The following is a 16,255-nucleotide window of genomic DNA, read 5'->3' on the forward strand; positions in this document are numbered from 1 at the left end:
ATTGTGCAGAAATACTTAATTCAATGTGTTGAAAAGCAGAAATTTTTATTACCAAGGTACTTATTATAATAAGTCCTTTTACGGGTTAGTTAGACACGGAAGACACTTGCTGTGTTTTCCTACACAAACAAATACGTGTTTTCAAAGCCAGCTTTTCATTTCCAGTGGAATTCCAGAGGGATGAACCTACCAAACTGAACGTGGAGCAGAAGGGACAGCCTGGTGCTGTCCAGCAGTGCCACTGATCTGTCAGCAACAACCACCACGCTGCCGTCCCTCGAGCTGCACCCCTGGAGCTGAGGGTTAACTGAGACCTGGGAAGGGACAGGGTGTTACAGTAACGCTCCAGAAAACACCACAGAGAGCTTCTGGTGGTTATTAAGGGAAATAAAAGCGCGGTTTGGGTGGGTTGTACCTTTTCTGAAGACGTGATTTGCAGCAGTGTGTCCACCTGGTACAGCGCGGTGCCACATTCCTGTCCCAAACCCACGGGGAGCTGCACGCTCCCCGTGTCATCGCTGAGCAGGAGCTCGATGTCATTCCACATCTTGCCCTGGGAGAAACATTGAGGGAAAGTGTTGCAGAGCAGGCAGCCTTGGAGAGTTACACGATCACAGACAAATCAGTGTTTCGTTACTGCCCGGTGACACCGTGCAGGGGAAAGGGCAGCACGAGCCTCAGCAGGGTGAACCGTGTGTTTAGAACAGACATTGAACGGTGTGGATCCCAGCCCGGCTGGAGGCAGCTTGGGGAGAACACGTTTCGGGAACTAAATTCAGGGCCAGAGCCCTCCCCGCCACGTTGCGGAGACCCCCACCCACAGGGACCCATGGGTGACAAACCTGCGCCCTAGGGACCCTCACCCTCTGCTCACAGGGACCCTCTATCCCCAGAGACCCCCATCCCCTGCCCTTGGGGACCCCCTGCCCTCAGGGATTCCCCATCCTCTGACTACAGGGACCCCCTGCCCCCAGGGACCCCGATCTCCTCACTGGTGACCCCCCGTGCCCCCGATCCCCTCCGGGGTGAACCCCCGATCTCCTCACCGGTGACCCCCCGTGCCCCCGATCCCCTCCCCGGTGACCCCCCGATCCCCTCACCGGTGAAGTCCCGATCCCCTCACCGGTGACCCCCGTGCCCCCGACCTCACGGCGCCCCCTCGGCCGCTCCCTCAGGTTTCAATTTGGCGGGAGCCGGCACGGCCGCTACGGGAAGCGGCGGCGGCCAAACCTCCCCGGAACGCGATGCCGCCCGCTCCTCCCCGGCCCACAAGGCACCGCGGCCCCTCCGCCCCTCCCGCCCCTCGCTCCATCCGGGCACTGCGCTGAGGGCGGGCGGGGCCGCTGCGAGCGTTGTGGCCGCGGCAGCCGGGCGAGGTCGAGCCTCTCCGAGGACGTGCTGAGGGCCGGCGGCGGCCCCCGGGCGCTCGGTCATGGCGGTGAGCGGCGGCCGCCGGCGGGGTTTGGGGGCGAGGGGAGCGGGAAGGGGCTGCGGAGGGGGCGAAGCCGGGGAGGGCCGGGTCGGGAGCGGTGTGCGCGGAGGCACAAAATGGCGCCCGCCGCGCCTTGGGCTGCGGCGCCATGATGGGCTCGGGGAGGAGCGGCCGCGCCGCGCCCGCCGCTGCCGGCCCGGGCTCCAGAACTTTCTGCCCCGGGCTCGGAGACGGGAGAAGGGCCCCTCAGATCGAGGAGCTGCGGTTCTCTGGCTGCGGGGAGAAGGGGTCTGGGGATACGGGCGTTTCTCGTGGGGACTGTGGGCGCGCGGGTTTCCCTGTGAGGGGAGCGATTTGGTGTCTGTGCCATGCTTGGTTTTTATTTATTTTTCTTTCCTTGCTTTATTATTTATGTTTGATCACAGGTCTTATATGTATTTCCTGAATTATTCGCCCACATCCTGCTTTCTATAAATAATAGCGATAAGAAGCGCCTCTGCTGTAGTTACCACTGCCCCTCATGTTCAAGCAGAGTCTCGGAGTGCAGCTTTATTCTCTTTTAAAAAAATGATCTGTCTTGGTAACGTATTAAGGTGTTTGACCCATTAATGAGGTGAAGAATCAGTAAGAGCTACCAAAGAGTTCTCAAACTTAAAAGTGTTTAATTTTTTCGAAAGTTACTCAGTAGTCTTGAGAGTAAAAAAAATAAAAACACTGCCCAACAAACAAAGCCCGCTTGAAAGTGATAAAACTTTCAAAAGTTGACTTTGAACTACCATTTTGATGCCACAAAATGTTCAAAGTTCTAGTTTTGAAAATTCGAAACAAATTTTTCAGTTTGTGGTGAAGCAGAAAGGGGAGGCCTTAAACTTCTGGAGAAAATCATTCCCTTTTAATGTGATTTCTGTTTGCTTATATAACAGAAGGTGTTTTTCTGTAAAAGGACTTGAAGAATTACGTAGTTTTGCGCTGATTGAAGGCACTACCTTTGAGGTTCCTCTGAAGTGCAGGCAAGGGCTTTGTTCAAAGTAAGAACTGAGCCTGTGGCCAAGCTGAGAAGTGGCAGCAATCTGAGTGAACTCTGGCAGCTTTTTTATTGCTGGTTTGGTTTTTGGTGCACTGAGATTTCCCTCAGGTGAGGAGCACAAGGGCATTAAAGAGCAGCACGGTGTGTAAATAATGACACTGGGAGCCTTGGAGAAGGTGGCAGTGGGCTCAGTTTCAGCTGGATAATGTTTAAGATCCCAGCTAACTTACACTCTTAACTGGTTCTCTCCTTCTCAAGTGACTTTAAAATGTAAATTTGTAGACACCTCAAAGTTCCTTTGAAAACTCTCCTAGCTGAGGCTTTTTGAAACCTTAGATGAGGAAGGGGGGGAAGTGTAGATAAGCAGGTGAGGGATAGGTGTGGAATGCCAGGTATTGTGATGACAAATAAAGGTGTCCTTCCTGCTCTCTATCTGACGTGCTGAAGTGTTTGGGAAGGTGTGGGAGGCATCAATGATATTCAGAAGTGTCCCTGGGACTCTAAAGTTCTGCTGCAGGTGCAATCCTGAGCTGTCAGTGCTCAGCTAGGTCTGTGTGTACCATGCAGATGGAGAAGTGAACAGCTGCTTTGTGTCTGAAAGAGAAATGTTTTTATAGATGTAAATTGATAAAGAACTGGCCAGGCTAAGCAGGAGCAGCTGAAAACAAATCCAAATATTAACCTGGTGCACGTAATGAAGAAATTCTGCCATTAATACACAATATGTTAATGACAATCTCTTGAGGTTTAAGGAAAAGTAGCTGCTTTGTTTTCAAAGTAATGGATACAAACCAATTTTTGAGAGGTTTTCACCTGTCAATGTTCAGTGTGCAAACAGTTCTACCAGTTGCAGCTGGTGGAAAACTGCAAGTTCAGGTCCTCTGCTACATTAAATTATCTTCATGAGTAGCATTTGTGGGTCAAATAATGCCCTTAGTGACATCTCCTGCAGCCACAGGATGCTGAGAAGGTTTGGTTATGACTGGCATTGATGAGGTCAGAGCAAGAGAGAGCAGTGAAGCTGTAAAAGCATTCACGGGGCACATGCACCTTTTCAGGGTGTCCTGTTTCCATTCCATTCCTCTCAGTGCACTCTACACCCGTTGTACTCATTTACCTCTCTTAGATGGAGTCACAAAGTAGTCTTGACTACCCAAGATAAGTTTCTGGGTTTAGTTCTCCTACATCAATGGAGGGAACATCTTGTTTTTGTTAGCCAAGAAAAATGTGATTGTTGGAGCAGCTGTGAGTGACCTGTGTGAGCTCACACACAAATACAGATGTTTGCCCAGAGATACTGTTGAGGTTTTCCCTCACTCAGAAATCAGCTGTCTAACACTAACACAATCCACCTGATTTTATTTCTCTTCAAAGTTCATTCCTGTGCTTCAAAACAGTGTGGGGATTTGGTGAGCTCACTTAGATCTGTTGATCAGCAGTGACCTTGGGTAATCTTGATAATGAAAATGTTAAAAGGTGATTGACCTCCCACCACCATTTAGAGAAAACTGCATCACAGTTTGGTCTTCCTGATAGTCTCAAAAGCACGTGGAAAAAAGTAAAGTACAGTCTAATGTAGTGAGAGAGTAAAATGTTACTCTCTTATTAGTCCTCTGTATTAAAGTGTTAAAAAATCAATCTGTATGCAGTTCCACAGTGCACTGCAAGTCCACAAGCTGCTGCCTAACTGTGGGATGGCTGCTCACAGCACTTTTTGCAGAACAAAAATGAGGTGTATCTTCAGAGGAAGTACAAAGTGAACAGTTTTTCTTGCTCTTTCAGCCCCAAGCTTCTGTTTTTTTAAACATTCTGTCCTCACGTGCAGGGTAGTGACACAGAACGAGATGGAGTAGTCCCAGAAAAATCCTCTCCAGAAAGAGAGAAGAAAAAGGAACAATCAGATGCCTCTTCTGGTTCTCCCCGAACATCCAAGCATCATTATTCCAGATCACGCTCCCGGTCCAGGGAGAGGAGACGGAAGTCAGGTATGGTTTTTGTTGCAGCAAATGGCTTGGAGAGCTGAGCTCTATTGGAAACCATTTGGGAAAAAATAGACAGGCTTAGCTCTGGTAACCTGTTAGAATTGGGGGAAAAATTGAGCTTTTGAGTTTGTGTCTTTAAATGTGTCATATTGAAACTGCGGAGGAAAAGTTCTTGTCGGTGCTGAGAGGTTGGGGAGGGGGCCATGGTCGGATCACAACCAGGAAACCAGCACTATTTTGTCTTGATTTTAGTTAGAAATGCTTAGACTGGGATACTTTTGCACAGCTAGAACAAAAATGAGGGGACCTGGTGTAAGAATGTGGCTGGAGTAGCACGTGGGTTTGTGTGCCACTGTCAGAGCTTAAATAAATGCAAAAACCTGGCACTAGCAGATTTTGCAGAATAGATACTCAAACAGGGCTGTTTGTGTCCTAACTCTTGACTTTGGGAGGTGGAATAACTGAGAGGAACTAGAAAGATAGCCAGGTGATCTCCTCTTTAACCTGGTAAATGACAGTAAATGTTTTCTCCTCCAGATACCGAAGGAAGGAAACACAGAAGCCGGAGCAGAAGCAAAGAGGTAATTAACACTTTGTAGTGTTTAGGTAATTGTACATCGTAAAAAGTATCTTGTAGTAATGCACATATGTGTAAACCTGTAGAAATGACTTTATGGTAAGTACAAGAAATTGAGAACTTAAAGCTTAAAAATGGATATGGAGAGCCTTTCATAGTGAAGCATGATTGCAGCCATCATGTTGACAAGGTAATAGTTTGATAGAGAAATGCTTTCAGAAACTAGTAACTTAATTTCTTTCTTTTTTTTTTTTTTTTTTTATTTCTGTGGAAACAGCCAAAAGAAAGAGTTCATGTGGAGAAGTAGAATGGTGTTCTTGATGACTTTCACAGAGCTTCCATTATCCAAAAGCCTTGGGTGGCTTTGTTCCTGGCCAATGTTCAGGACTTTTTCAATAAAACATTCCCATCTACTTAAGGCTATTAAAAATAATTCCCCACCTGACTGAGCTCTGATTGTTCAGCCTTTAATTGTCACAACTGTCGTAACTTGACAGACAAGCTGAGTCAGCTGGAAATGGGACAGAAGCAGCAAAAATGTCAGAGGGCTGTCTCTTCAATAAATGTGTGTGTGTGTCTAGAGGGGAGTGAGAAGAGACAGCATCAGTAACACCTTAAAATAACTGGCTCACACACCAGAGGAGAGATTAAACAAGCAGACCAGGAGCATCCAAATAGTCACAAAGAAGCTTAAACCGTGTGGGGACAGATGAGGGACTTTAACTTCTAACCCGGGTCAGGAACTTCTCCTTCCCCCCATTCCAATGGAAGCTCTGTTTAAAAAAAAAAAAAAAATAAAGAAAGGAGGAAAGAAAAGCAAAATCTAGGCGAGTTTTTGTGAAATTGAATAATCTCTTGTCCAGCTCACATGATAACATTTCTATAATAAATCATACTCAGCGTGCTAATGCGCGAAGAGACTGAACTGAAGACGCTGCAGACTCAGATAGCAAAATTATAAGCCTACTTCATGATAAGGTAACTATTAGTCATTCAAACTCATATTTCCCTTAAAAATACCTTAAATCCTTACGGGATGTAGTGGTGGTTTGTTACTAAGTGTGTGTCTGAAAGGTGGGATTTGAAAGAGACATTTCTAAGCATCTCTGTAATGATTAAAAAGCCCTTTAAAAGCCTGGGCAGTGTTTTGCCATGTTGTTGGATCTGACCTTACACAGGTTATTTTTGAGCAGCTGCTGAGTTTCACAGGGTGACCAGATGAGAAATGATGTCCCACAGTAGGTGTGCTGTTGTCACTCGTGGGCAGGGTTAAGCTCTGTCTGCAGACTAAATACTGAATGTCAGTAATTCCTAATATGTGTATCAGAACAACTGCCTGTGGAAATATATGCTTTAATTTAGTATACAGGTAACCTGTGTATTTATGTAATATTAAAGGAGTTAAGAATAAACCACTGTAAAAGCAGGAAAAATGCCTAATGTTCTTGTTTACTTGAAGAACATATTTAAAAGTGGGTATGTATTAATAAGGAGTCAGAAAGACTTGGACAAGTGGGTATAAGTTAATTATGGCATCTTCTCCAGACTTACTTCTTTTGAGAGTTCTGATTGTAGGAAAGGTTTTATGAGGAGTTAATAGGTTTAGATGAGTTAAAAACAAAGAAATAAACAAAACTCTGGAATAATTGGAGTTAATCTAAAATGAATGTCTCGTGCTTAATTTGTGACTCAAAACATTATTTAAGCATCAGACTTAAGTGAGCTTTGCTTTTTTGCCAGGGAGATTTCAGAATAAACTGGATATATAAAGAAAGGGTGTTGATGTCACGACTTAGTCTCTAAGGAAGACACTGGCAAAAATCTGGCCTGACCTTGCTAAATATTTTTGGCATTGCAGCTATAAAAAGGAATCCTTTTTTTTTTTTTTTTTAAGAGGCACTGCAGGAAGAAACTGCGGTGTAGTGGAGCAGCATATCTGTAATTTAAAACTGCTGGGGGCAGCCTGAGGGATGCATGTTAGCTTTAAACACTAAAAACAGGGGATGTCAACCATGAAACTTAATACTTGGCTTTATAAAAACTCTTGGAAGTACTTACTGACTGAAAAGAGCTTTACTCTAAAAATAAATTACCTGATGATGGATAAATATTTGTTTAGTTTTAAAAGCAAAGTAGTATGTCTGCAACTATGTATGGATTTAGGGAACTTTCTGTATGGAAGGCTTAGGCAAATATTAAATATTCAATATTCCCTGCAAATGTGAGTGTTTATATCTATGCATATCCAGAAATTGTTAGGATCTTATTATGTGCTTGGAATGGAGACAGTAACTGAAAATGACAGTTGTTTTTGTTCCAATCCTGTGAACTCTTATTTGGAAACACTGTAAAGATACCTTGATGGATGCTCTAGAAATCCTTCATAGACAGTGGGGAGGAGGGAAAAGGGGGACAAATTCTAGGGTGCATTTACAGCTTTGGGTAGTTGGTGGCATTAGGCAAAGCAGCCATCACTCATGATTGAGTCACACTCCTAAGGTTACTAATGTTGCATCACAACTTATCATTTTTATCTTCTGATACCCATACTAACTCTCTTTGTTGCACTATTTTCCTGAAAGAACCAACTTCTTCTTAAAACAGGCAAGAAGACACGAATCCAAAGAGAAGTCCTCCAAGAAGCACAAATCTGAAGACCACAATGACAAAGAACATTCTTCTGACAAGGGCAGAGAGAGCTTAAATTCATCTGAAAATGGCGAGGAGAGGCACAAACGCAAGGACAGAAAGTCATCCCGGGGGAGGAGTCATTCCAGATCCAGGTCTCGGGAAAGGTGAGTCGGTGCATGGGATTGTTCTGCAAGTGCATTTGCAAAAGCAGGGGTTGGAATTAGCTCGTGAAGTCCAGCTCAGCTCTGCCACTGACCTGCTCTAAGCGTCACTTTGGGTTGCACCTTTCAGCTCTCACAGGGCACTGCCTTTGCTGCTGGGTTTTTTTGCAGATGGATTCTGAGTAAAAGTACAAAATATCTCCAAGGCTTTGTACAGGGGATGTGTCTGATGTTTATACCTGGTATAGAAAAACTAAACAGAGCCTGCTAAATGTACCCTGTGGTCAGTGACAGGAGAGCAAATGCACCTTAGCAGTGACGTGGCTCTGTGCCTCTGAAATCACCAGCTTTCCAGAGGCAGTGCTGGCCAATCCTCCTTGCCTGGTAGCCCACCCAGCACACTCCTGGGACAGGAGAATTCCCTGGGGCAAACAGATTGCTGCCAGCAGAACTTCTGGCCAGCTCTGCTTGTAGCTGAGGGATCTGCAGCAAACAGGATGTCAAGGAACGAGCTTCAGCTAATGATGGGCTGATGATGTGACTCACAAGCTGAAATTTGGGCGTCTCTTCCTGTCTTAGAACACCATGGGGAGGAGCAGGGATTCGTTGCCTCACATTTAAGGCTCCTGCATCAGATTAGTTTGGCTTTGTATTTGTTTTGAGATGTATTTGTTTTGAGATGTACACTTTGGTGAACAGTTAGAGATAGCAATACTGGAGTGTGATTATTGACACAAACTGGGTAACTCCCCTCTTGTGGCCGGTGGGAGCCTTTGGTTCCTTCCCCATTTCACCCCTTAACCTGCTCTAGGCTTGAACCCTTGCATGTGTAGTCTGCAGTCTCCCCTCCCTGCCCTGGTGCCTTTTGCCCTGTGGTGACAGACCTGTGTGTCAGTCCTGAAGCAGAAGTTGCATTCCAAGCTGGCACCATCTGTAAGAACTTGGCCCGTGTGTTTCAGACGTCACCGCAGCAGGAGCCGCGACAGGAAAAAATCCCGATCCCGCAGCAGAGAGAGGAAACGGCGGATCAGATCCCGCTCCAGATCCAGATCCAGACACAGACATAGGAGCAGAAGTAAAAGCAGAACTAGGAGTAGAAGCAGGTGAGTGTTCCCTTCCATCTATGCTGGGTGGTGGTGTTTGGTTGGACGTTCTCTTGGGGGGGTGATGGATTGGCCAGTTCGAGTCTGTTCGGTGCAGCCGAATGTGTTTGGCGTTTTCTCAGCTGTGCTGATGCAGTGGGGGAAGGGCTGGGAATGGCTCTTACAGAAATGTTTGTCCTGGATAGCTCAAGTGTCTCAGACTCTCAGCTTTTCATAACAGGATTTCTTGTCAGCAGTTAAAAATGCTTAACTAGTTATTTTGGGGATATCTTCTAAAACACCGTTTTTTAGAGCTTTTGGCTCACGAAGTAGAAGGAAAGTAAATAGTATTTTGAGGAGTAATAGTTGGCACAGCTCAAGCTCTTCTTGGTTTCTTATATCACAGCTGAACTTAGCCTTTCAATATCCTACTTGAAATAGTATTTAAGTGAGAGAAACCGAAGAATAAGATCCATCTGACCCTTCCCTGTGTTTGATAACAAGAGTAGTGTGGTTGGTGTGCTGCTGTTTTTAACCCTTTAGTATGTGAGTATATCAGAAAAGGAAAGTTTAACTGGGAGTCCTGGGCTGTCAGAGCAGATACAACGATCAGAAACTGGTCCTGATCAGCTCCACAAGGTTGACTTAATTTTTCTGTGAAGTGGCACAGTGAGTGTGGTGTTATGGTGAATTTTGAGTCAGGTGGACCATTTCTGATCTGAGTGTACTCTTCCATATTAATGATTGACTCCTCTTTGTCAATTCAACTTGAGAATATTTATGATGTTAATTTTTCTCCCTATCTGGGGTGCTTCCATTTCTTGCTGAAATTGTAGAAGCACAGATTGAAACCCTCAGCTAGACACGTGGTGGCTTATTGTGGGTCTGTTTGACAGAGCTGACATTCCATTCCTCACCTGGAATATGCCAGAGTTGGGGTTTTCTTCACTGAATAGAAGGAAATGGTTTCCAGTGCTGATAAATCAGTATTTTGATGTAGAGTTCTGAGTCTGTCTGTGGGTATCACCTTTGCATTCTTAATGTCCTGTGGGATTTTCTGAATGACTAAGCTGAAATAGGACTCAGTGACTTCTCCAGATCTGGTTTTTCCCTCCTACTCACTGGAAGTAGTTTGAATGCAAATCAGTGACCCTGCAGAACTCCCAAGGAAGTGTTGACAGTGCTGACAGCGTTCCAGTTCGTGTAGCAGTGCTTGAAATTGCAGATTTAAAGGGTGTAGAAGTTGGTTGTGAATACTCAGCATTACAGTGGCTCACTGGAGACTTGACAATCCCTCACACTCGTGTGATGCTCCAGCATCACTTGGGGAACTGTTGAGAAGATTCTCTTTTGGGAGAAGTGGTTGAATTCCATGACTTGGGTCGTATTTTATTTTCACATTCGCTTTCTCCCAAACTTCCAGCTGGGGTGAGTAGAGCTGGGTCTGCAGCTGGCACATGTTACTTGTGTTTAGTGGGATTTGAGCCACCTTCAGCAAGTTGTGCAAGGCTTCAGCTCCCTGTTGCTTGCAGTTGTTGTTGGTAACATGCACTGACTGGTTTTAGAAGTCACTTTGTGTTTAATGGCTCCAGGAAAACTTCACAGCCCACGATAGATTTTTGCTGCTGCAGTGGAATTCAGATTACCTGAAACAGAACATCAAAGTTGGGAAGAGAAAGTAAGAGATAGTCACAGCTTAGGAATTTCTTCAGCTGGAAACAGGCCTTGTTGGACAGTCATGGACACTGCAAGAATCCTTTGGAGTACTATTTTTGTCTTGCAAATCCTAGAGAATTCCAGTGAGGCACAAGAAGGTGTTTTTAACAGTAGGTTGAACACTTTATCAAGTTCTGGGCTCAGGTGAAGCTTTTGAAAAGAGAATTTTGGGCAAACCTCAAGGAAAACTCTCCACAAGCCAGATAAACGTGGTGTGGAAAGCTGCTCAACATAAACTCCCTCATTCCTGAAGTGCAGTGCTTGTTGTGTTGGTTTGCAGGCTGTGACAGAAACGTTTGCAAACAGTAGAGCTTGACCTTCTCTTGATGGTTCTTGGCACAATCTCAAGCTCAGGTTTTCAAGTGATTTGTCCTCCCTGCCATTTCAACTCAGCTTTTAGTGCAGACCCTCCTGGCAGTTCTTTCGTGCTGTGGCTCTGACTAAATGCTAGGTGGAAAACACGACACCATCTGCTTGTTTCAAACGGAAATACTTCCATACAAAAGCTCAAATATTTATTTCCTTGATGTTTACCAGTGCAATAAAGCATCAGACCAAAGACAAGACCAAACTCCAATAGTCAGCACGGGAAAAATGAAGGTATCTTTGAAACATGCATTACATCTTATCTCAGGAATGCAGATCTGTCACTTCCCAGTGCCTGAATCTGCATCTTGGCATCCTCTCTGAAAAGATAAGTCTTGCCTCCTTTGTATTCTACCAGATTTGTAAACAAGGATCTTTTTGTAACTTCTTGGTGTTTGTAGATGCTGCCCCAGGTGCAAACAGAAGCAGGAGAGTCCCTGACTGCCATGTGAGGTGGCTGTTGTCATTAGCCACTACCTCCAGTTAATCTGTCAGAATAAGTGTAAAAGTATAAGTATAAAATTGCAGAAACGCCTTTGTCCATCTCAATTTACTGTTTATGGCAAATCTGGGGAAAATGTGAGTGGTACCTCCTGTAATTTGAGCTTTGGTGAACACTTAGAGCATCTGTGACTTCTTTCTTTGAAACATCAGTGTCAGAGGCTTAAAGAGGGATAAATTATCTCTTGTCATGCAGATATTGATGATCCTGGCACAGGCAGCTGCTCTAATAGTGCTTTATATGTGTACTTTGAGTGGTTGTTGTTCAGATGGGATGAGGTGTAGGTGTCCTAAGAATAATTCCTGCTTGGGATGAGGTGGGGAGAAGGCTATTCAAGGAGAACTGAACTGAGTATTTTGGTATTTTGCTTAAAAAAATGCATTTTAACTGGGTGCCTTTCTGATGGTCAGGCTGCAGATAATTCATGTTCATAGTTCTGTGCACAGTCTGGTCTCCTCAAGAGCAAATCTCCCATTTAAAGCAGGTCTCACATTCCCACTCAGCCTGGCAGCCTCTTGTCCAAAGCACATTCAGGGGAGAGTAATAATAATTTCACTGAGTACCATTCCAGTTCTTAACCTGGGCCTCTTCAAAATGCTCATTATTAATATGCTTTGAGGTCTCTTATGGTTCTAAAGCATTCTTTGAACTCGATTATTTTTCCGTTCTCTTGCAATTGACTTTACCAGAAATTAGAATTTCTTGGCAGGTCTTAGAATCTTTAGAGCAGATCTGTGTGTCCTAAACACTAAGTAAAAGAGGGGAAATGGATGTCCAGCATTAGACACTCTGTTCCAGTTGGAAATCTTGAATTTTAGCTCTGTGCTACAAGGAGAGTTTGGCTGTTACACTGCTCAGCCATAATCCCTAGGAAGCCTCTTGAGAGCTCTCCATATGAATCATTCAGCAAATTTTTAATGTTGTGATCAAATCCTTTATGAACTGTTATTAAACTCCATGTGTACTTGGATTATCAACTGTCAAATTTGGTTCCAGGGAGAGAAAGAAGAGAATTGAGAAGCCCCGAAGGTTCAGCAGGAGTCACAGCAGGAGCCCCAGCCCTCCACCCTTCCGGGGCAGGAACACGGCTATGGATGCACAGGAGGCCTTAGCCAGGAGGTCAGGAATGGTTGGGATTTGGGACACTAAATATAAGCTCCTGATGTTGATTTTGCACAGCTCAATGTTTTTATTTTCGTGTACTTCTAGACTGGAAAGAGCAAAGAAACTGCAAGAACAGAGAGAGAAGGAAATGGTTGAAAAACAGAAGCAACAGGAAATGGCTGCAGGTAGTTCATGTGTATTATATTATTCATTAACAGGAGTGTGAAAGTAAAAGTAGGCTTATTGAGAGTATCTTCCTATGAGCTGAGTGTTACAGTCCTTCCAACAAACGTGCACATTGTCTTTGTATAACCTTAACTTGGTGTCCATATACAAGAACCACAACCAGAAGGAGGAAATGTTGGAAAAAAGCAAAACCAAACCAAAAATAAGAAACATAAAACCCCAACCAAAATGATCAGGACTTTTCTTATCACTTACTGAGCGTACAACAGAACTGTTGTGTAACTCAGCTGGTACATGATTTTGTGATGGTCGTTGGACCATCAGAGTGTGAAGGCTCTTGTCTGCTCAGGGCTATTTAGAACCCCGGGGTACATCAGTTTCACTTCTGGTTTACTGAAACTGTCGGAGATGTGTTTCTTAATTTACAAACAACATGTATTTGATCATTTGTTATTTGTGCCTTTCCAACTTATTTCTGTCGAAGGGAAGCGTTTGGGGAGTTTGGCTTTTTTTTGTTTGGTTTTGGGGGGGATGTTGGTGGTTGGGATTTTTTTTCCCTCCAAGATCCAAATTTGTTTATAACAAGTTCCCTTTTCTGCAGCGGCTGCAGCCACCGGAGGCTCCGTCATCAACGTGGCCGCTCTGCTGGCGTCGGGAACACAAGTGACTCCTCAGATTGCCATGGCAGCTCAGATGGCAGCCCTGCAGGCCAAGGCCCTGGCAGAGACTGGCATAGCTGTTCCCAGCTATTACAACCCCGCAGCTGTGAACCCCATGAAATTTGCTGAGCAGGAGAAAAAGCGGAAGATGCTTTGGCAAGGCAAAAAGGAAGGGGTAATGGTGGCTTTTTTTTTTGCTTTCATGAACTTGTTTGGAAGCCTCTTGCACTCAGTTTAAAGATTTTTATTAATGTTATTTCCAGCAAAATTACTTTCATACCTGTCAGGAAGTTGCCCTGTTTTAACAGCAGCCTGAGGTAAAATTTTAAACCCGAGAATTGGACTCTTGATCCCTGTAGGTCCCTTCCAGCTCTGAATATTCTGTGATTTTAGGATTGGAAGGACTAAGATAATTAGACCTCCAGTGACAAATGGTGGTGACACAAACCTCAAGGAAACCCTGAATGGCATAAAACCTTAGAGCTATAATTAGATCTTAATGTTGCTGTTGTCAGTTTGCCTGCAGTTTGTAACTAAACATCAGGTACAGATGGTGTCCCTTTACTGAAAAGTGATGGCTGAGGTGTGGAAACCATAACTGACCATCCCTTTCTGGGACTGCAGAGATTCTTCATGTGGTTGTGTCCTGTCCAATTCCAGATGACAAAACCAAGTCTGTAGACCTTGCTAGTAACTTGTCAAGAGCAGAGCAGTGAATTACTAACCCTAACAAGAATTATAAATACAAATAAGCCTTCAGGCTTTCGTGCTGTGTCAGATGCCCTTGCAGTTAGTGAGGTAGAAAAGGCTGCTGTGGCAGTTGGTTTTTCAGAAAGTTGCTGGATTTGAGTACAGGTTTTGCTTGCTGATACTGTGGGAAAAATGGGGAAAATATTTGTGGTTTTGTCTTTTGACTCTCTGCAGGCACAGAAGGGTTTGTTGAGGTGTTACCACCTGGCAGCAGTTACATAACAAGCTGCCTTAGCTCCTCACAGGCTGTTCCATGAGATGGGAGAAACTGGAACTGCTTCCCATGGCACTGATGGGAGACAGGAGGGAGGGAAGGACACCCCTGAATGCCTTCCAGGCAGTTCTCCCTGACCTGGGCTGTGTGTTAATTCATTGCAATAAGCCAATTTGTTTTTCCATAACTCACTTGGAGCACGAATTCTGACCAGCTTTCCAGACCTTTGGAAAGAAGTGCAGTGCTCCCAAGGAAGGAACATAGCCCTGGTTTTGACTCTGTGGCTGGGGAGAGGTCCCTCCCAGAGCTCCTGTCAGGATGCTGCAGGAATGGCACACTTGGAAACCTTTTGCTTCCAGCTGTGCTTTAGAATGGGCTCGTTTTTAACACTCTCTTTGCTTGCTACTGTGTTGTGATATTAATGGGATCTTGCCTGAAAGTTGATACATCTTTTCTTTTTTTTGACCCTATGCAGGATAAGTCACAGTCTGCAGAAATATGGGAAAAACTCAATTTTGGAAACAAGGACCAAAATGTCAAGTTCAGAAAACTGATGGGCATAAAGGTAAAGAATTCTGAATGTAATCAAGTGTATTAATTGTAGCATAATGATTTCTCTATTTATTTTAAAGTCTACCTTAACCAGTAAAGATACTGAGTTAATACTACCTGATGTAGTTTTGAACTTTAGGTATTTATTAAATTCAGAAGTAGCATCTAGATCTGATTCAGTTAAAATTGTAGAATATATCAGCATGTTTCTGGCTAATGAGACAGCCCTCTGTTTCTTGACAGAGAATAGAATGTTGCAGCAGTAAATTCAAATAAATTTCAATATGCTTGAATAAATCAAATACTTGAATTCTTCCTAATCTGATTTTTATTAAAAAATAATTTTATTGAAATTTAATTTTCCTTTACTATTAAAAAGGGTTATTTTTTTAAAGAACAGTCCTGTTTAGGACACATCCTCTGAACCCCCCGAGCTGATGGTTGTGTTCTCCCTGTTCGCAGAGCGAGGACGAAGCCGGATGCAGCTCCGTGGATGAGGAGAGTTACAAAACACTGAAGCAGCAGGAGGAGGTGTTCCGAAACCTGGATGCACAGTACGAAATGGCCAGATCACAGACTCACACACAACGAGGAATGGGCTTGGGCTTCACATCTTCCATGAGAGGAATGGATGCAGTTTGAGAAAGGAAAACAAAACAAAAACATAAAGCAGTTTTGAAGTTTTGGGACTGTGGAAGGTTCTTGTTCACATGTTGGGGTCCTTGTTCACCAAAAAAGCTAGCATGGGTGTTGCATTGACTTTAATTTATTGAAAAATACGAATTTTTTTTGTAAATATCAGATTAGTGATACTGGTGTTAGTGTTGTAATCAGGTTATACCCACTTCCATTAAACTTGACAGAACTAGAGAAGGACAGTATTTTTTAGTTAAAAGTTCTACTTTTCAAACAAGCAGCAGATGGGATAAACTCATATATGGATATTTCGTGTCCACTGTCTTGTGTACTTTTGTACTTTAACCTTGTACAGTTATTTTCAATTCTTGAAACATGAAAAGAAACATTGTGTAGATGTTATTTAGCGGTCTGGGCCAATAGGCACATAATCCAGTGCAGAAAAACTGGTTAATAATAAAGACATTTTTTTTCTCTAAGGTTTTACTTTATGTTAATTTGTATTGTGGACCAATCTCCAGGGAGAGGTCTGGAAAATCTAAGGATGGTCAGTTTTGCTTTGGTTATTTCGAAGTGGGGTTTTAGTGTAGGAAAACCTCCTTGAAACCTCCTTTGTGTCCCCCCTCAGAAGGGAAGGGAAACGGGCGCCGAGAGCGGCAGCGCTGCCGGTTGTGGCGG

At 44.1% G+C, this 16,255-nt stretch overlaps 2 protein-coding genes across 3 annotated transcripts in view; one reads left to right on the forward strand and one right to left on the reverse strand.

Moving 5' to 3' along the window:
• Nucleotides 1–601, reverse strand: part of KNTC1 (kinetochore associated 1) — a 30,985-nt gene extending 30,384 nt beyond the window's left edge. Inside the window, 2 exon segments of the mRNA XM_050318520.1 lie at nucleotides 191–314; nucleotides 416–601. Of these exon segments, the coding sequence (XP_050174477.1) occupies nucleotides 191–314; nucleotides 416–547 (256 nt within the window). The 5' untranslated portion in view covers nucleotides 548–601.
• A 713-nt stretch (nucleotides 602–1,314) lies between these two features.
• RSRC2 (arginine and serine rich coiled-coil 2) lies at nucleotides 1,315–16,056 on the forward strand. Of its 2 annotated transcripts, none has more exons than XM_050318412.1 (10): nucleotides 1,315–1,438; nucleotides 4,285–4,444; nucleotides 4,979–5,022; nucleotides 7,623–7,813; nucleotides 8,770–8,913; nucleotides 12,473–12,595; nucleotides 12,686–12,765; nucleotides 13,368–13,600; nucleotides 14,865–14,954; nucleotides 15,404–16,056. In XM_050318412.1, the coding sequence occupies exons 1-10, from the start codon at nucleotides 1,433–1,435 to the stop codon at nucleotides 15,581–15,583; spliced, it is 1,251 nt and encodes a 416-aa protein (XP_050174369.1). In that variant the 5' UTR covers nucleotides 1,315–1,432; the 3' UTR covers nucleotides 15,584–16,056. The 2 variants fall into 2 exon arrangements, with proteins under 2 accessions (XP_050174369.1, XP_050174370.1); XM_050318413.1 differs by lacking the exon at nucleotides 1,315–1,438 and adding an exon at nucleotides 5,919–5,996 and having other exon boundaries at nucleotides 4,342–4,444; nucleotides 7,601–7,813.
• The last annotated feature ends 199 nt before the right edge of the window (nucleotides 16,057–16,255 follow it).

Source organism: Myiozetetes cayanensis, unplaced genomic scaffold (genome assembly GCF_022539395.1).
Source record: "Myiozetetes cayanensis isolate MyiCay16 unplaced genomic scaffold, myiCay2020 scf21, whole genome shotgun sequence".
Classification (NCBI taxonomy): Eukaryota; Metazoa; Chordata; class Aves; order Passeriformes; family Tyrannidae; genus Myiozetetes; species Myiozetetes cayanensis.